The sequence below is a fragment of the Geotrypetes seraphini genome, chromosome 6 (assembly GCF_902459505.1).
Source record: "Geotrypetes seraphini chromosome 6, aGeoSer1.1, whole genome shotgun sequence".
In the NCBI taxonomy this organism is placed as follows: Eukaryota; Metazoa; Chordata; class Amphibia; order Gymnophiona; family Dermophiidae; genus Geotrypetes; species Geotrypetes seraphini.
In genome coordinates, this window is record NC_047089.1 from 28227585 (window position 1) to 28248978 (window position 21394).

Consider the following 21394-nt stretch of genomic DNA (forward strand, 5'->3'; position numbering starts at 1 on the left):
ATTTTATGAGGCATTTTGCTTTGCATCAGTAAACTTATTAGGCATTATTGCACATAAGAACATAAGAATAGCCTTACTTGGTCAGACCAATGGTCTATCAAGCCCAGTAGCCCGTCCTCACGGTGGCCAACCCAGGTCACTAGTACCTGACAAAAACCCAAAGAGTAGCAACATTCTATGCTACCTATCCAGGGCAAGCAGTGGCTTCTACCATGACTTTCTCAATAACAGACTATGGACTTTTCCTCCAGGAAATTGTCCAAACCTTTCTTAAAACCAGCTACTATCTATTCTTACCACAACCTATGGCAATTACAGGCCCAATATTCAAAGGGATTTAACCCTTGAACTCCACTGAGCTGGCCAGCCGCCAATATCTCCACTAACCCGCCATTACCTAATTGGCTAGGTTAGAGACAGAGATTGGGCTGAGCCACAACATAGTCAGTTAGTAGTGATATTCAGTCTACTAACTGGCCAAGTAAGAACATAAAGTTAGTACTCCAAAAAGGCTTCCTAACTTTATGTGCTGAGCTAACCAGTCACCAATCTGAATTTCGGCTAATACCCAGTTTATTTCCAGTGCACATACCAGGAGCTATGCATTCCCCAGCATTGAATATCCGGGGTTAGTTCAGCCATGGGAGCATCATACAAGCTGCTTAATACCATGAGCTGCATATTACCCCATACATTTTTAATATCTAAAATTATTTTTCAAAATGGTCTGCATTTTTTAAATCATATTACTCATTCAGTTTAAGTGATGGGTCAACCTTTGGCCTTGTGCTATCATCTTATTCTTTATAAAAGTATGAAATATTTCATGCTGTCTTTCACTCTGTCATTTGCATTTTCTGCTTCACAGCTGAAATCACTCTTGTTGGTTGGTATTGATGTCAACAAGGATGCACTTAATAAGGGGCAATCAGTAGTTGGATTTGTATCCAGCATCAATGCTAAAATGACCAGGTAAGTCAGTCCTCAGTGCCATTAGTGGTTTGTTTGGTTTTTTTCTTTTCAACCCAATGGAAGTTGGAAAGAATTACAGAAAATGAGAATGTCTGTCTATCCATCTTTCTTCTGGGGGCAAAACAAATCTCCAAAAATGGATGAAATATAGCATGAGAGAAAAACAGTGATAAGAAAATCAAGTTCAAAAATGAACCAGATAGGACCAGGATTTCCAAAGAAATAATCCCCCTACTCTCTTCCCTAAAAATAGCCCAATGCATTTCTGTGAGAGAAGTAGTTCCATGTATTAAGTATAGAGAATTACAAACTGTGAAGAAATTTTTCCTTTCAAACTGCCTCTCCTCCATTCTCTTTTCTCTCCACCTGAATTGCTCACCCAAAACTATTCCCCCCCTACTGCCTTCACTCTCCAGCTGTCTCAAAAACTATCTCTCCAACTGCCTTTACTCCGCAAAACTAATACTGCAAATGCTTCCTTCCCCTAAATTACCCTCCCCCCCCAAAAAAAAAAAAAAAGGTAGCAAAACAGGTAGAAAAGGTAGTAAAAGCCAGAAGGATTCTTGGATGCAAAGGGAGTGGAATGGCTAGCAGGAAAAGGAGATGATAATGCCTTTGTATAAGTCTCTGGTGAGACCTCATTCAGAATACTGTGTACAATTCTCGAGACTGCACCTTCAAAAAGATATAAATGGGATGGAGTCAATTCAGAAAGCAGCTACTACAGTTGTTGGTGGTATTCATCTGAAAACGTATATGGAACAGTTTAATGACCTAAATATATATGCTTTGGAAAGAATGCAGGAGAGGGGAGATATGATAGAGACATGTAAATACCTCTGTGGCATAAATGCACAGGAAGTGAGTCTCAATGGAAAGGAAACTCTGGAATGAGAGGGCATAAGATGAAGTTGAAATAGCTAAAGAAATACTTCTTCGTGGAAAGGAATGTGAATTCATGGAATGGCCTCCAGGTGGAGGTGATAGAAACAAATACTGTATCTGAATTCAAGAATGCCTGGAACAAGTACAGAGGATCTCTATAGGAGAGGAAGAGATAGTAGATTTATGGATGAGCAAACTGGATTGGGAATATGGTCTTTATCTACCTTAATTTTCTGTGATTCTGTCTTTATTATATTTAAAATCAAGGAGCTCATCTAGACTTCGGAGACTGATATAATTAGCAGGGTTCTTGGATATTTTTTGTCTTGGCTGCAGGTATAACATTTAAATCAGGTCTTCTTCCAACTACAGCTTATAAATTGTATAAAAGCACTGTGTATATTTCTTTTCAAGTTATGGGGATAATCTGTAAAGTGAGCGCTAATATTTATGTGGCAACTACGCATCTAAAAGATTGGAGTAATACCCTACATGTGCATAAATACCAAAATTCTCCTGGAGACTATTCAGACTCAACTGTTTCTGCCACATTTGAGACTCAACATCCTAATTCATGTTGACAGTTGCCTTCACTCTGTTGATCTGATTACATCTCGGACAGCCTTAGAGAGTCGCTAATTCTCAGATCACCTGCTCAATTAAGTATTACTCAGTTGAATAAATAACCAATCAAGGAGGCACTGAGCCATAAAGAACATAAAAATAGCCTTACTGGGTCAGACCAATGATCCATCAAGCCCAGTAGTATGTTCTCACGGTGACCAATCCAGTTCACTAGTACCTGGCCAAAACCCAAAGAGTCAAGAATAGCAAGATTCTGGAACCCCAATCAGAGCAACATTCCAGAGCTAAGATTGTGATGTCATAATGCCTCATTCCACAGTGCCTCAGAGGCAACCTCATCAGTGATGTTACAATGGCTTGATTGTCCTATACTTGGCACACATAAAAGCATAAGAACAGCCATACAGAGTCAAACCAATGGTCCATCTAGCCCAGTAGTCCATTCTCATTGTGGCCAATCCAGGTCCCTAGTACCTGGCCAAAACCCAAGGAGTAGCAACATTCCATGCTACTGATCCAGGGCAAGCAGTGGCTTCCCCCATGTCTTTCTCAATAAGAGATTATGGACTTTTCCTCCAGGAAATTGTCCAAACCTTTCTTAAAACCAGCTACGTAATCTGCTCTTACCACAACCTCTGGCAATGTGTTCCAGAGCTTAACTATTCTCTGAGAGAAAAAATATTTCCTCCTATTGGTTTTAAAAGTATTTCCCTGCAAATTCATCGAGTGTTCCCTAGTCTTTGTAATTTTTGATGAAGTGAAAAATCGATCCACTTGTACCTGTTCTACTCCACTCAGGATTTTGTAGACTTCAATCATATCTCCCCTCAGCCGTCTCTTTTCCTAGCTGAAGAGCCCTAACCTTTTTAGTCTTTCCTCATACGAGAGGAGTTCCATCCCCTTTATTATCTTGGTTGCTCTTCTTTGAACCTTTTCTAGCTTCACTATATCTTTCTTGAGATTAGGAGACCAAAATTGAACGCAATACTCCAGATGAGGTTGCACCATGGAGCGATACAGGGGCATTATAACATTCTTAGTCTTGTTAACCATCCAAATCTAGTCCTGGGCGATTCCTCGCAACATAATTTGGAGAGCAGTCTACCTAGCAGAAAAGCAAAACATCTTAGTGGACAAAGTGAGCAGATTCCTATAATCACATGAATGGTCATTCAACTCAATAATATTCCTTCTCATGTTAGGGAACCCAGGAAGTGGACCTTTTTTGGCATCCTCCCAATCTACCCCCCAGATTGTGTACACAGATGCCTTTTTTTTTCAACTGGAGGGGCAGGTTTCTTTATGCTTTCCCTCCAATTGGGAAGACTCTACTCAGACTTCAACAGGAGCATGCCATCATGATTCTCATAGCACCTCAGTGGCCACATCAGCTGTGCTTCTGTTACATCCACTCTGGATTTCGTACAATGTGTGTTCAATCCGAACCTGTGAACTGGATCTTGCAGAAGTTTCACTCAATCTTTCTGTACCTCCCACTTAGCAGTGGAGTATAGTGCCCCCATCAGTTTTTTCCTCTGCAAATGAACCATGCAGAGGTGTTTCTGATCTGATATGCTTTATTCTTTTTATTTTTCTTCATTTGTTCGACAAAAGTTCAATGTTTTGTGGCTTTGGTGCCCTAAGACCCCTTATTTAGGGGATCTCTGTTGGGGAAAGGAAGAAGATCCTGTGGATCCAGACTGCAGTTTTACAGGGCAAGTCTGTGGATGGACCTGTGTGGCCAGTCTGCTGTGTGCCACAACAAAATTCGGGGTCCATTCCCCTGGGAGCAACCTTGCCTTCTGACATCCTCAGAGGTTTAAGTGCAGGCTGAGGGCACCCTGTGTAAGAACCCTTGGGTATCAGGGTGCTGGCTGCATGTTTCCTGCCCCTGTCATGTGTTGAGGTTCCAAGGAGGTGGAGGTCTCGGGGTCTGACCAACTGGCAGTCCGAAGATTGAACTGTTTGGCAAATTTCTGAGGCAGAAATTACTTTCCCTTCACTTCAGCTGCAGAGAAAAAAGCTGACTGTTAGGCACTGCATACAACTGAGTAAAGCTCCATTATTACCTATGGGATAATCGGGGAGGGTCTGAAAAAGTCATTTGGGGGGGATTTCTGAGGGTAAGGTTCAGATCCCTGAACTCTAAAACCCCTGTTTCTGCATATTTTATTTTTTCTGTTAGTCTCCATGGGCTGTTTTTGGTGTGAGTTTTCTGGCGGTAGACATCTTGGATTTTAAACAATCTGTTTTTCAAAGTCTTCTTTCTGCCTCAAAACCCCTCGATTTCATTGAAAATCGAAAGGGATGGACTCCTCGGCATCTGATCTGATGAATTTCTATGACATTTATGCCAGATTGCCGGCAGAGGAGCATCCATGTAGTGCATGCCAATTACTGAAGAGAGAGACTAGCAACTGCAAGGAGAAGATTGAAAAGATGACTCCTGTTCCCTCTGGTCAATTTATTATTAATATTTTTTCTGCTGCTCATTACTGTATAGCAGGCAGACCCCTCAGGCTCTCCAGACTGGTTGTCAGTTTACAAGTAGAGAGCAGACCCATATGAGGCTTTTTATTTTTTAATTTGATCAAAAGCCAAAGAAAATGATCTAAGATCTACTGTAGGAGGGGGAAGGGGGGAGGGACCCAGCCACCTGGGTATGACACCTCCAGGACTTGAGAGAGCCCCACGGGTTTCAGTCCCAGTCTAGCAGCCAGTAAACCAAATAAAGGAGAAAGGGAGTTCTTAACTTTTCCACAAAACAAAAATCAATAGGGAATTCTCACCCCTATGAAGGAACCAAGACCTCAGGAAGACTGCACAGGCTTACCACATCTACCATCTGCTTAGACTGGCTTCCAGGGGACTGCACAGCCCACTCATTGGTTAAGTTGAAGTAGAAAATGACATGGGGAAAAAAATCTGTCCCCGTCACCAAGCCACAGTCCCCTTCACCGCCCCGTCCCCGCCATCCCCTTCACTGCCCCGTCCCCATCCCTGCAGCATCCAACCTTCCCTCTTGCCACCTCACTACCCTTCAGTGGCCCGAGAATCTCCCTCCCTCCCCCTTATCTTCGCGGTGTAAAAAAACTTAAGGGAGGGAAGGCATGGTCACCGATCGCGCGCATGGCCCCTTCCCTACCTCCGGCCAAATCTATCTCCCTCCCCCTTACCTTCACGGAGCTTTAGAAAAGAAACTGATGCCGGCAAAGCCTGCCTGTGCCGCCCTGCAGTCGCATGTGTGTGGGTAGAAGCACAGGCAGGCTTTGCTGGCTTCAGTTTATTTTCTAAAGCGCCGCAAAGGTAAGGGGGAGGGAGGGGGCCATGCGCAATCGGTGACCACATGCTTTCCCTCCCTTAACTGCGGGGACAAGGCCATTCACCACTCCACAGGGTGGTGGATGGCCTTGTCCCCATGCCCGCCATGAGCACTTCCCCCCCCCCCACCGTTTTCGGCGAGTTACCCATGGCTACCCGCTGCTAGCCATGGATAACTACCACCGTGTCATTCTCTAAGTTGAAGCACAGTGGTTCTCAGTCTCCATCTTCTGGTAGGAGTGCATAATGTCCATTTGTGCCAGGCTAGAGGGACATTATGGAAACCAGTATTCTAGTCATTTACATGTGTATTTGCCATTTAAATGTTAGCACCTTCTGTACAGAATTACTCCCTATCTGTCTTGGTGAATGCAGTAATATGGATAAAATACAATGCCATTTTTTTAATCATTCATAGAGTGGAAAAATTCACAATTTATGAAAGTATTGCTGACAAGCAAGAAGTGCACAGAATAGCTGCATTTATTATATCTATTAACCCATTGAGGTTGTTATATATTTTATTTACATTTTGATGATACATTAAGATATGAAAAATGGACAGAAAACATAATCTGTTTTTAGTGTGGCTTCTCTTCAGTTTAACTTTTTATATTTTTTTAGATGGTTCTCACGGGGCATCCTTCAGAATTCAAGCTCAGACATTGCTGATTGTTTGAAAGTTTGCATGAAAGGTATTTAAATGAAAATTCCTAACCTGAGAGCTTTGGATCAAAAAGTAGAGGTTTCATCACACATCCTTCCTTACTGCCAGCCTTGTATGTTCATCCCACAAGCTGACAGCCCATAATACAATTAAGAAATCTGTATGTCCTGCCTCTCATAGTACAGTTCATTAATAATATACTTTTCTTCCTTCTCCCACTCTAGAAATCAAGTAAATATTTCATAAAACTTGTTTCTTCAGGGGCAAGCTGCAGAAAGATAAGATACATAGCTATTGCTTCATATGGTAGTTGATGTAATGGGATATTTATTATTGAGCTACCAGAAAGTTCCTGTTCAGGGATTTATCCCAAAAGGTGGGTTACCACAGAATGCAAAACTTCATATAAATTTTCAGGGTCTGACATTTGTAGTTGGAAAATATTGATGTTGAGAGCTCCTGGAACAGCCATAAGCTTAATTAATTTGGGGTTTGCAGGCACTGAAAGTGTAAAAGTTACATATAACCTGTAAAATGAAAAAGGTTAGAGAGGTAAACATAAGCTCAACCTCACATAGTCCAGTGAAAGTAAAACGTGAAAAAATTAGAAAGAGGACAGGTTCAGGTTCAAGTTGTGCTAGAAGGTCCTTTCAGAAGGCACATGAAGGAGCATGCTAAACAGTGTGACTGCTCTTTGTGTGCATGGCCACAGTGCATACCTGTGACATGTACCACAATAGTGGGTTATTTTTAAGCTCTTTGAGACAATGAAGTCACCTCTAAGGGAGGACAGGCAGGGGGCCAATATGGATTCTTCTGCTGTGGTCTGAATTGTGCTGGAGTTTGAACCGCTCTTCCTAACAGGGTGTTTAAGATGTCAAAAAATACCAGCTGCTCAAGTGGAAGTGATTGTCAGTTCACAACAACTAATCAAAAAAGTTTATTTAGTCCAATACAAAAGTTAATCCAGATGGGAAAGGCATTCAGCATAAAGAGATCACATGTGCATTCATTAATGCGTCACACTCATTCTATGCCCTCTCACTCTGGAGTTTCCTTTCAATGGAATGAGACTCGCCTCGTGTATTTATGCCACATAGGTAGTTAAACATCTCTTTCATAGCTCCCCTCTCCTGCCCAATGGCATAACAAGGGAGATTGGCACCCAGGATTGTGGTGCCCAGTATCACCGTGTAGTGCACCCCCCCCCCACTCTTCCCCGCTGCCCCCCTTTCCCCCCGTGTACCTCTTGAAATGTTCATTGACGCAAGTAGCATCTTCCACCTAAAGCCTGCGCCGGCTTCCTTTTGATGTCACGTCCTGGTCCTGTAGCTAGGATTTGATATCAGAAGGGAGCCAAGGCCGGAGTGAACAACACATGGAAGATGCTGATCGCACCAGGGAACATTTAAAGAGTTATGCAGGAGGGGATGGAAAGATGCCTGCACCCTCCCTGAAGACTGTACCTGGGGTGGTCCGCCCACCTCCCACCTTACTATACCACAGCTCCCATCTTTCCTCCAACATATACATATTGAGATCTTTAAGTCTGTCCCTGTATGCCTTATGAGGTAGACTATCAACCTTTTTAGTTGCCTTCTTCTGGACCAGGGATCTCAAAGTCCCTCCTTGAGGGCTGCAATCCAGTCGGGTTTTCAGGATTTCCTCAATGAATATGCATTGAAAGCAGTACATGCACATAGATCTCATGCATATTCATTGGAGAAATCCTGAAAACCCGACTGGATTGCGGCCCTCAAGGAGGGACTTTGAGACCCCTGCACTGATTCCATCCTGCTTTTATCTTTTTGAAGGTGCAGTCTCCAAAATTGTACACAATATTCCTGCTGGCCATTCCTCTCCTTTTTAACCTGTTTGACCACCTTAAGATTATGACATACTATCACTCCCAAGTCCCACTCCTCTTCGTGAACAAAAGTTCTTCACCCCTAAACTGTACCATTCCCTCAGATTTCTGCAGCCTAAATGCATGACCTTGCATTTCTTAGCATTAATAATAATAATAATTTATTGTTTATATACAGCCAAAGCCAAAGTAGTTTGAGGCGGTTTACAATAAAGAAGAGCTGGACATTCAGCGAAAAAAAACCCCAATGAATATTTGTACAGAGTAAGGTTACATTGTAGGGGCTGGTTTACAATAAGAAGTGGGTTGAGGCGGTTTACAATAAGAAGGGCTGGTCATACAGCGTGGGGTAAGCAGTGAAGACTTTAGGAATCCTTGGTCACAAATCGGTTGAACAGGTTGGTTTTAACTAGTTTTCTGAAGTTGAGGTAGGATGAGGAGTGCTTGATGATGCTGCTTAGCCAGTTGTTCTGCAGACTTGCTTGGAAGGCAACTATTCTGTCAAGGAATCTTTTGTATCGGCAGGTTTTTAATGTAGGGTGGCTAAACATACGTATTCTGCGTGTAGGCCTGGTGGAGCAGTCTAGTTTAAAGTGGGAGACCAGGTATAGAGGGGCCAAACCGAGAATGGATTTGAAACAGAGGCAGGCAAATTTGAACTCCACTGGTTGCCTCCAGGGGCAACCAGTGGAGTTTTTGGTAGTAGGGGGTTATATGCCGAAAATCAGTCGCACAGCTGAGTTTTGTATGATTCGGAGTCTTTGAATGGTTTTCTTGAGAGACCCCAGATAAATGATATTGCAATAGTCGAGTAGGTTTAAAATGGAGGATTGCACCAGTAAGCGGAATGATGTTGTGTCGAAGTACTTTCTGATGGTTCTTAGTTTCAATAGTGTCGAGAAGCCTTTTTTGATCAGTAGCTCTGAGTGCATATTTAGAGTGAGTTAGCGGTCCAGTGTCACTCCCAGGATTTTTATGGTATCGACAATGGGGAAGTTCTGACCGTTCAGGGTTATTGTAGTATCTTTGATTTTGTCATTTGGGCTTGCCAGGAAGAATTTGGTTTTTTCAGGGTTGAGTTTCAGTTTGAACTCTGTCATCCATGTTTCGATTTGTTTTAGAATTAGTGCTAGATGATTCTTCGTCTCAGGAGTCAGGCTTGTTAGGGGCAGGACTATGATGATGTCATCGGCATAGATGTAAAATTAGATTTTTAATTTTTCCAGTAGATTTGCCAATGGGGCTAGGTAAATGTTGAACAGAGTGGGGGATAGGGGGAGAACCCTGTGGTACTCCGCATGGGTTTACCCAGCTGGAGGATTGGATATTGTCTCTATAGACTCGGTACGATCGTTTGGTCAAAAAGCCTTGGAACCATTTTAGTACATTGCCTGAGAGACCAATTGTCTCCAAGCAGTCAATTAGAATGGTGTGATCGACTAAATCAAAGGCGCTGCTTAGGTCAAGTTGAAGGATTAGTGCACTGGAGCCTTGGCTGAGTAGGTTCAGGAGGGAATCCAGTAATGAAGCAATAACCGTTTCCGTGCTGAACCCGGATCGAAAGCCTGATTGGTTGTCGTGAAGTATGTTGAATTTGTCCAGGTGTGTTACTAAATCCTGGTTTACCAAGCCTTCCATGAGCTTTACAAAAAAGGGAATGTTTGCGATGGGTCTGTAGTTAGATGTCAGCTTGATAGATTCCTTGGGATTTTTTACAATCGGTGTGATCAGTATTAGAGAATGACATGGGGAAAAAATCTGTCCCCGTCACCGCCCCGTCCCCGGCCCACCATCCTCTGCACCGCCCCGTCACCGCCATTCCATTCACCGCCCCGTCACCGTCACTGCCATCCCTTTCACCGCCCCGTCACCGCCACTGCCATCCCATTCACCGCCCCGTCACCGTCCCCGCAGCATCCATATAAGCCTTAGTACTCTAATATTTAGCGTATTCCATTCTTATAAATCAAAGTTCCTGCTGCTGAACTAGAGAAAGAGATGTTCAGCTGGCAGGGCTTTGTTTATAAATTTTTATTAACACAACTAATATACCACCATAATGTTTCCGACAGAGGACAAGTATGCAATAAATGCATTTTGCTGTTTCAATGCCAGTGCTCAGCAGAACAACAGACAGCAATATGGACATTCACCTTATGTAGTACTTTTTTAATATATAAAAATAGGCAAAATTAGTTGCTGTTTTATCATTATATTTTCTTGCCATTATAGTATTCTTCATTGATCATTTTTCTTTTTAAATTCAAAACAAATTCAACCTATCTTGTGTCCCAGCATGAATTCATGTTTCACTCAATTGGCTGTTTCAAGGGAATTAACCCTCCAACTTCCATTTGCAAAAATACCCAATGTTGTTCCTTCTATGAGCAATATTTAAATTATGAGGAACAACATTGGGTATTTTTGCTGAATTGTGTGACACCATTTGGGCTGAACATGAAGATTGAAAATGCCTGGTTAGCCCTGGACAGATGATTTGAACAGCCAGGAGCCTGTCCTGGCCATTTAAATCATTTTGAATATCTAGTCCAATGATAACAGAATTAGGGTGATTATAGAAACATAGAACTTTGTTGATCACTAAAAACAGTGGAGACTAAGGGTCTATCAAGCTCAGCATCCTGTCTTTGACACTGGCCAGTCTTGGTCTTTGGAACTGCCCATTGTGTCAGAAGCAATAGGGATTAAGTGACTTGCCCAGGGTCACAAGGAGTGTAGTGTAGCTCTAACCACTGGATTTAGAAGTTGGCTTCTTTTGGGATCTTTAACTCATCATCGCTAGGACTCGAATCTGAGTCCGTGGCACCTAACATAGAATGGAATTAGTATGGCAAAGTAATGAAGAATGGTCCAGCAGCCCCCACCCTCCCTCCACCTCACCTTATATTCGTTCCGAGTTTGCCGGCTTCCTTTTTCCCTAGCCGCACGCGTTCAAAAAGCCGTGCATTTAGCCAGCTCCCTCCCTCCACCTCACCTTAAATTTCGAGTTTTCCGGCTTCCTTTTTTCCGAGCCGCACGTGTTCAAAAATCTGTGCACGCGCGGCTGCGCGAGTCAATCAAACTTCTCCTCTCCTACAACTTCCTGTTTCCGGTTGCGTCAGAGGAGAAGATTGATTGACTCGCGCAGCCGCGCGTGCACGGATTTTTGAACACGTGCGGCTCGGAAAAAAGGAAGCCGGAAAACTCGAAATTTAAGGTGAGGTGGAGGGAGGGAGCTGGCTAAATGCTACGGGCGGGCGGGCGGTGGCTTCGGGGACCGCGCGATCCTTGATACCTCACTGCGGAGACAAGACCATTCACTGCCCCGCGGGCGGTGAATGGCCTTGTCCCCGTCGCCGCAGCGACTGCTAGTTTTCTTCCCCGTTTTCGGCGGGTGACCCGCGGCTAAAATGCGGTGGCCGCGGGTAAACCGCCACCGTGTCATTCTCTAATCAGTATGTGACCTAACTCCTCGGGAAATGTACCCGACAGTAATAGGGAAAAGAGCCAATCGTATAACATGACTTTGAAGGTGACTGGAGCAGCTTTCATGACATTTGGTGGGCAGCTGTCTAACCTGCAGTATGAATCGACGTATTTTGAGAAGAATTTGCAGAAGTGATTCCAGGTAGAGATAGAAAAGTTGTTCCAGTACATGTCTACTCTGGGTTTGTTTGTGTGTTGGGTGACTGGGTAGTTCAGATGGTTGGTTGTGGAGGGTGGTAGGTTGGATCTTAGAATATTGATTTTGTTGTTAAAAAATTCAGCCAGCGCATCTGCTGAAGGTGGGGAGTCTGTGGCGTGGCATGAAAAGGCCTGTATATCGTAGAGATTGTTAACTAGTTTAAATAGGTTCTTGGCGTTGGTGTTGGGATAGTCTATTTTTTTTGCCTAGAAATTTGTGCGTTTTGTAGTTATAAGTTTTTTGTATTCTTTTAGTTTTAGTCTTCAGTTTGTTCTTTTTATGTTATCACCAGATTTCAGCCATTGTCTTTCCAGTTTTCGTAATTCTCGTTTCACTGTTCCTAGTTCAGCGTCAGACCAGCCATCTATGTTTTGGTTTCTCGTTTTTCTTAGTTTGTTGGGGGCCATCTTGTTAAGAATCTGTGTGCTTGTATTGGTCCAGGTGTCAATAGAGGGGGAGTTTGAGTCTGATGAGATATCGTAATGTGACCAGAATTCCACTGGATTTACCAAATCTGGTGGCTGTCATTGTCCTAATCCTTTTTTTCTCCAGGGGTTTGGTTAGGGAGCGTTTGGTTTGCCAGTTGAATTGGAAATTGCATAAACGATGGTCCAACCATAGGGTGTCGGTCCAAGTGGTTTGGTGCAAGTGCATTTTGGGATGGGCTGGGGCTTTAGAAGGTAACAAGATCTAGTTGATGTCCTTTTAGATGGGTTCTATCGGGGGGTGGCACAAGGAAGTCGAGAGAAGTGATAAAGGATAGTAACTCTTTGGTGTCACCCTGCTCTACCTGCTCTAGGTGGATGTTCAGGTCACCAGTCAGTAGGTTGTAGGGGCCAGCAGTTGAGTTTGTAAGGAGGAATTCGAAGGTGTCCTTGGCAGTGGACCATTTCTTGAGAGGAATGTAAAATAGCGTGATGATTAAGGCCTCTTCTAATTTGTCTGACCAGAGTTTGCAGGAAAGGATTTCCATGTCCACTAAGGAATTCGAAGCTATGATGGTGGATTCGTAGGAGTCTTTTACAATGACGGCTAGTCCTCCCCCCTCTTCCCCTGCTTCTGGGTAGAGAAGTGATTTTGAATCCAGGTGGGAGGTACTCGCGTATGATGATGTCATTGTCAGCGATCAGCCATGTTTCTGTTAAAAGGATGAAGTCACGGTTGGTCTCCTCGAGCCAGTCTTTGACCAGTTGTGACTTATTCCTAATGGATCTTTTTTTTTTTTTTAAATAATTCTTTATTCGTTTTCAAATTAAACAATAAGTGCACAAAAGAGTATATTACAACAAATTATTCCAGAATAGCACTTTGATATCTACCATATCAAACATCTAGTAAAATCAATAACCCCCCCTACCACCCACCCTTCATCATATTTTCAATAAAATAAAAAAATATACACATATTATATATCATAGTATAACATAATATGTAACATTGTTGCCCGCTTTGTTCAAAACTTCAGAAAAGGTCACTTAAGTCTCGTCAGCTCCAGTTTCAAAAACTTTTCATAGTAACATAGTAGATGATGGCAGATAAAGACCCAAATGGTCCATCCAGTCTGCCCAACATTACATTACATTACATTACATTACATTAGGGATTTCTATTCCGCCATTACCTTGCGGTTCAAGGCGGATTACAAAAGGTTAATTTAAAAAAGCAGAGTTACAATGATTAGCTAGAGAGGTAAGTTGTAGATCTTATAAACATTTAACGTGTTGTTGTGGGTGAGGTGGTTTGTAAAAGAATTAAAAGGTGGTCACAGTGGAGGTTTTTTTGTTATTATTAGTGCGGTAATGGGTAGATCTAATGTCAGTTTTAGAGTTACTAAGAGGTCGTGATGTTATTGCTGCTTCAGGAATTTCTTGAAAAGTATGGTTTTTATTTCTTTTCTGAACGTCCTATAGTCTGGGGTGGTCATCAGAAGGTTGGAGATTTGGTTGTCCAGTCTTGCGGCTCGAGTGGCTAGGAGGCCGTCGTGTAGTTTTGTTCTTTTGACTTCCTTGATTGGGGGGGGTATGAATGGGGAGTGCGTTTTTCTGTGTCTGGTAGTGGGTGCTTGGATGAGGCGATTGTTCAAGTATGATGGGCTGTCTCCGAGTAGGGTTTTAAATAGTATGCAGTAGAATTTGAATTGGATTCTTTCTTGGATTGGAAGCCAATGTGAGTTGATGAAGGCTTCAGTGATGTGATCATGTTTTCTCAATGAATAGATGAGTCTCAAAGCTGTATTTTGGATTGTTTGGAGTTGTCTAATCGTCGTTGCAGGGCAAGGAAGGAAGAGGATGTTGCAGTAGTCCAATATACCTAGTATTAGGGATTGCACTATAAGTTGGAATTGTGTTCTTTCAAAGAATTTTCGGACTTGTCTCAGATTTCTCATGATTGCGAATGATTTCTGGATTGTTTTATTTATTTGCGGTTGCATAGTGCCGCGTCTGTCTATGGTCATGCCAAGTAGTTTTATGGTGGTTTGGATGGGGTATTTGATTGCGTTTATATCTAGGTTGATTGTGGTTTGGACCTTGTCATTTTCGAGAAGGATGAATTTGGTTTTGTCTTGGTTGAGTTTGAGTTTGTGGTTTTTCATCCAGGTTGTGACTGTTTCAATTGTTTGGTGAAGTTTGTCTGTCATGGTAGGTTTAGAATGATCGTATGGGATGAGGATGGTGATGTCATCGGCATAACTATAGGTGGTTATGCCTAGATTGTCCAGATGCGTTCCTAGAGAAGCAGTGTAGAGATTGAAGAGGGTAGGGGATAGTGGAGATCCTTGTGGTACGCCGCAAGGGTTTGACCAGGATTCTGACTTTTCTTTGTTAGATTTTACACTGTAGGTTCTGAGTTTTAGGAATCCTTCAAACCAAGAGTATACTTTATCTGAGATGCCTATTGCGTCTAAGATCTGTAGAAGGATGTTGTGATCCACTAAGTCGAATGCCGCAGTTAGGTCCAGTTGTATGAGCAGCATTTTTTTCCCTGTACTAAGGTGTTGTCTGACGGTATCCATAAGGGAGCCTAGTAGTGTCTCTGTACTGAAGTTTGTTCTGAATCCTGATTGCATGGGGTGGAGTAGGTTGTGGTCATCTATGTAATTGGTGAGGAGTTTGGCTACTAGGCCTTCTATAATTTTGACATATAGCGGAATTGAGGCTATAGGTCTAAAGTTAGATGGGTGGTTTTGTGGTGCTTTTGGGTCTTTTTGGATTGGGGTGATGATGATTTCCCTGAGGTCAGCAGGGAATGTGCCTTCTGTGAGCGTGAATTGAATCCATTGTAGAATTATGGTGCGGAATTTTACACTAGAGGTGGTAAGGAGATATGAGGGGCAGTGGTTGAGGTCACAGGAGGCATGACTGTATTTTTTGTATAATTTGTTGAATTCTGACCATTGTATGTTGGGGAATTGAGTCCAAATTCTGTCTGCAGCAGTTGCCTCTTTTCCTGAAGGGTGGATTGTGATTGTGTTTTGATGGGATGGGTTAGTGATGAGAGTGGCTGATTCAATTTATTTTTTTTCTTCTTAGCTATTTTTGGGCACGAATCCAAAGCTCTACCTGGTACCGTGCTTGGGTTCCAACTGTCGAAGTCTCCGTCAAATCTCACTCCAGCACATCTACACCCTCTCAGCCATTGAAGCCCTCCCCGGCCTACCCTCAACCAAAAGGCCATATACAGACACATACTGTGCAAGTCCACCCAGTATGGGCCTTAGTTCTTCAATATTTACTATTATTTTCTGATTCTAGATCCTCTGTGTTCATCCCACGCTTCTATCAACTCAGTCACCATTTTCCTCTACACCACCTCTCTTGGAAGCGCATCCAGGCATCCACCACCCTCTCCGTAAAGTAGAACCTCCTACATTGCTCCCGAATCTACTACCCCTCACCCTTAGGCAACTTTAGACGCATTGAGAATGTTTGCTGATTCCGACACCCAGAGGCCATCTTCAGCATTGGTGCCAGTGCAAACATCAACACCAAGATCAACCTCTATTTTGTCAGTGTTGCCTCCATCAGGGAAATCAGCTAAAAAAGCTAAGAAGCATAATTCTCTTCCGCATCCAAACATACCTCAGCTTCATTTCAGGTGTCAATACCATTGATGCATCTAAAGCATAGACACACAGAAACAAGATCACTATCCTTACAAGTGGTGTCCCCTCAAAGGCATGCCTCATCATCAAGGTCACCAACTCCTCAGCACCCTATACATCCTGCACCACCTGTACCGATGACTACCACGGTACTGGTGCCATCCCTAAAATAACAAATCATGGAATTGGTACAAAGGTAATTGGCTGGCATGTTATAGTCCTATGCACTGTAAGCCCCTGCCGTGACACATCCAGTACCAGCCCAGTCCAAGTAGCACTGCAAGCCACCAACAAGAGCCAGATCTCAGACTCTGCACCGTCGATGTTCACGGTCCAGGAGAGCTTCATTATCAAGACATCAAGGTTCATCATCCCGGTCCAGACACTCAACAGATCGACATCATAGGTCATCTTGAAGTGTTTATTGATGCTCTCCTTGGTGACATGTTTGACACTCTCCTGCACGCTCACCTCGATGTGCACCTCGACACTCCCCTCAGCATCCATCACTGTCTATCTCTGAGGTAGGACATTGAAGACTATGATTCTGATTTGTCTCACTATTCCTCCTCTGATTACCCAGAGCTTTCTGCTGAGGAGTCTTATGGGATTTCATCAGACCCATCTCCTCCACCTCCTCACAGAAGATCACAACCAAAGAGTCTCTCATTTACTAAGTTCATCAGGCAGATAGGACAATCCCTGTCAATAAAAATAGAATCAGAGTCAGAGCCTAGATCAGAGCTCTTCGATGCTTTAGACTACATGGTTCTTTTCTCATCTAGTTCTTTTGTATTTTTCCTTTTCTTAATGTTAACCAAGTCGAGCTCCAAATTATCTGATGACCCGGTTTATAAAATTAAGTTTTAGTTTCGTTTAAGCAATGGCCAAAAGATTGTCTGAAGCTTCCCTTTCATAATTTGATGAAAGATACTATGTTCAAAAATTGGGAAGCACCCCTTTTAGTCACAGTGGCTCCACGTAAAGAGTCAACTTTTGCTTGGGATTTGATAAGCCTCAACTGCAACATCAATCACTCCTCAGAGTCGGCGTTAAAAAAGGCAAACAGTTCAAGAATCTATGCTAGCACCCCATCACCTTCTGTCAGGGAGGGCAGAACCCTGGATAAATGTGGTCATAGGCTTTTCCATAACACAATGAAATCATACTTGAAGATCAATTAAATGCATTTTAACACATCTCCAATGATCTTCTGGAAACAAAGAAGTATATGGCACATTCTGTCTTTGATGCGTTTGATGTCACCTCTCGAGCATAAACATTATTCATTGCCATGAGTAGACAGGCATGGCTGCGAATATCTGACCTTGATGCCAACGTCCAGGAGCATTTTTCCAGCATACCATGTTTGGGAGATGAGTTATTTGGAGACAAAATTGAGGAGACCACCCAAAAAATTAAAAGACATGAGGACTCAAAGACTACACTATCATCTTCAAAGTTATCCAAGACTCAACCTCCTAAGCGTTTTTACAATCCTGAGTGCTCATCTTACTATCCTAAGCACAGATATACAGTATCTCACCATCTATGTCTTCCAGAGCTCCTCCTCAAAAATGCCCCAGACAACAAAGGGCTCAAATATCCCAATTGCAGAATCAGCAGAAATTCCAAGTCTTTTTGACTTCATCCTGGAGAGCTTAGCCAGCGTAATCCAGCCTCCATACTCTTCCTATAGGAGGTTGTCTTACTCATTTCCATCAACGTTGGGCCCTATAACAACAGATCACTGAGTCCTCAAAGTAGTGAGACAAGTTTATGCCCTTCACTTACAGAAAACACCTCCAAACCATCCTCCAAGAATCTTCTTTCAATTCCCATCAGACCACCCTCCTTCACCAAGAGCTCTCAGCCCTACTCCAGCTTGTCATTGAAAAAGTACCTCTACAGGAGAGGGGCCAAGGGTTCCATTCCAAGTACTTCCTAATATTGAAAAAGAATGGAGGTCTCCATTAGAGAATGACACGGGGAAAAAAATCTGTCCCCGTCGCGGACCCATCCCCGGACCAACATCCCGTTCATTGCCCCGTCCCCACCATCCCCTTCACTGCCCTGTCCCCGCAGTCCCCTTCACCGCCCAGTCCCCGTCTCTGCAGAATTCATACAAGCCTCAGTACTGCAATATTTAGCTTATTCCTTCCTTATAAATCAAAGTTCTGGCTGCTGAACTAGAGAAAAAGATGTTCAGCTGGCAGGGCTTTGTTTATAAATTTTTATCAACACAACTAATACACTACTTTATCTTAAAGCAAAAAAAAAAAGAAAAGAAAAGAAATAAATATAATTTTTTTTTCTACCTTTGTTGTCTGGTTTCTGCTTTCCTCATCTTCTTATTCAATTCCTTCCATCCACTGTCTCTCTTCTCTCTGCATCTTCCATTTGCTCTGTTACTGTGCCTCTCCCTTCTCCCCCCCAAATTGGTCTGGCACCCATCTTCTTCTCTCCACTCCCCCCATAGTCTGGCATCTCTGTCTTCTTCCCAGCCAGCATCTTCTCCCCCCTCTCTGTTCCCCATTTCCCTTCAGCGTCTGTTCCTCTCCTCTCCACCCCACCTTTCCTCCCTTTCTCCCTCCCTGCCCCTTACCTTTGTGGTGCTTTCACCTCCCCCTGCAATGAGAACATCTCTTAGCCGCTTCCGCCATGCACACCGTGCCCCCCACCTCCCAGACAACAGGCCCCGGTCTGACTATAAAAACTAAACAGTAAGTCCTACTCACGTGCTCCTCAATTTAAAAGGCAGGAGTGTTTCCTGCTTGCAGTGCACAACTGTGCTGACAAACCTCCCTGCCCCTTACCTTCATGGCCGGCGATTTCTAAATTGCCTTCCTACAAGCAGCCGGAGCATTGAAGTTGCATGTGGCTTCTGGAAAGGTTGTCTCTGATGCAACTTCCGGTTGAGTCAGAGATGACCTTTACGGTAGCCACACACAACTTCAATGCTCCGGCTACTCATAGGAAGGCAATTTAGAAAACACCGGCCATGAAGGTAAGAGGCAGGGATGGAGTAGGGAGATGTTTGGACTGGGCGGCGGCAACGATCAGTAAGGAGGGAGGGAGCACGATAGGTGATCGGGTGCATTCCCTCCCTTAACTGCAGGGACAAGGCCATTCACCGCTCCACGGGGTGGTGTATGGCCTTGTCCCCATAGCCACGGTGAACAGTTTTTTCCTCATCGTTTTGGCGGGTTACCCGCCGCTACCTGCGACTAGCCGCGGGTAACAGTCACCGTGTCATTCTCTAGTCTCCATCCAATTCTGGATCGCCACACTCTTAGCAAATACTTAGTGAAGGAGAAGTTTTGCATGGTCTCTCTGGGAACCTTGCTATCACTATTGGAGAAGAATGGCTCTTCTCTCTAGATCTCAAAGAAGCCTATTACACATATTACCATCCTCCCAACCCACAAGAAATATCATTGATTTCGGGTAGGCACATGCCACTTCCAGTACAAGGTGTTTCTGTTTGGTCTAGCACCCAGAGTATTCACAAAATATTTAGTTGTAGTGGCTGCAAAACTCCGCTTTTGCGGCTGTCATGTGTTCCCTTATCTGGATGACTGGTTGATCAAGGCCCCAACACCTCAAAAAGATTGTCTAGCTTTGGATACAACTATACGTCTTCTAGAATTTCTAGGATTTGCAGTCAGTTATGAAAAATCCCATCTCCAACCCATTCAAATTCTAGAGTTCATTGGAGTGCTTCTAGACACTATACAAGCATGTGCCTTTCTACCACAATAGAGGCGCGATACTCTGATTCATATCTGTCAGAGGGTCTCCTCTCTTCAGTGCATAACTGCATGTCAAATGATGCATCTTCTAAGTGTGACATTTCCAGCCCCAGCACAGGAACTGTCACTGGTAAATCCTGCATTAGAGACATTCCTAAGGGTACAGAGGAACCCAAACAAAGTCACAGACAACACAGAACCCAGAGTTGACTATCAAAGTATGACACTGACCAGATTGTAGATCAAGAACCTGTCAGTGCAACACACACAGATAGAAATGCTGATCAGTTCTCTTCCTGTAATATTCCCAGTGAACTGAGAGGGAGCCAGAGAGCCCCAGTTATGTAAGTCAGGGTGTGGTCTCTTTCTCACTAAACTTAAGCAGCTTTCAAACACTGCAAGGCAGGTGGCCAAGGAGGAATTGGCTGGACAAGGCATAGAGCAGGAGCCTATGGAATGGGAGAACCCTAATCCACTGAGTGCAGCAGAGGTCCAGGAGAGAGCATGGATCTTGGAGAGGTCTGTGTTCCTGAACCAGAGATTACTGAATTGATGGATGTGAGCTTGGAAATTTCCTGCCAGTGATGTTTTTGTTCTGTTGAACTTACCTGTATTTAAAGACAGTGTGCTTAGTGAGTGAAGAGCTACCTCAGGGAAGCTGGTTGCCTGAGTTTTTATTTTTCTTGAAGTGTGGGTTGTTGTTTTTTTGCACTGCATAGAGAACTGTGCAATGAGCAGTGCTGAGAGTTGTGCTCGGGCTGTGATTGCTTAGCTGTGCACTAGCTGAGAAAGCTTGGATGGCTAACTGAAACTGTGTGAAAAAGAAATTGGTGCTTTTGGTTTTTCGCTCATTTTGGGATTTGCTTTGAGACTGAGGTGGCTTATGCCAGCATTGGCTAGTGAGTGAACTCCAGAATTGGGGCAGGGTTAACTAAAGATCTCGGGTAGGTATTGTGGGTGGCTTTCTAAAAGCTTTTGTTGAATATAGTGAACCCAGCAATTCTGCCTTCCAGTTCACTGGAACTGAGGAGAGGCCCGAGTCCAAGCAGGCAATAAAAAAAATGAGTGATTATGAACTTGATAATAAGAAGTGACATTGGGGTGGATATGATTTTGCTATTCTTTTTGCAAGCATAAGGGCCTGGTGAAGATAAGGACTGTTTTGTTCAAGTCCAGGTCTCTTGAAAGGGGTGGAAGTTATTTTTCCCCATAAAATTTTGGAACTGCATAGAAATACCCCAGGATACTATAGGCTCAGTAATAGAGCAAAAGTACTTACCTGAAGGAAGTGCCTGGTTTCGACAAGGAAGCTGTTTGATATGGGGGTTTTTCTTCTTCTTTTGTTACTGAAGTGAATGAACTGTGGTTTACTTCTGAATATTTTTCCTTTTGATCTGACTAAAGTTTGCTCCAGGAAAAAAAAGCTTTCATGTTTTGGTTTGACCTAAGCTGGAATTAAAGGTCTATATTTATTTGCGCAATAATCCTGCAATGTTCTGAGTGTTGTTTCTCCTTGGTTATGATTTTTACTCCTTGAACTTGAGTCAGTGACACACTA

The 21394-nt window shown here is 43.4% G+C and overlaps 1 protein-coding gene across 3 annotated transcripts in view; it reads left to right on the forward strand.

The window, feature by feature from the left end:
• Positions 1-21394, forward strand: part of PIWIL4 (piwi like RNA-mediated gene silencing 4) — a 211334-nt gene that overhangs the window by 167606 nt on the left and 22334 nt on the right. For all 3 annotated transcript variants that reach the window (XM_033947501.1, XM_033947500.1, XM_033947502.1), the window contains 2 exons: positions 869-972; positions 6388-6458. In XM_033947501.1, the coding sequence (XP_033803392.1) occupies positions 869-972; positions 6388-6458 (175 nt within the window). The remainder of the gene's footprint in view (positions 1-868; positions 973-6387; positions 6459-21394) is intronic.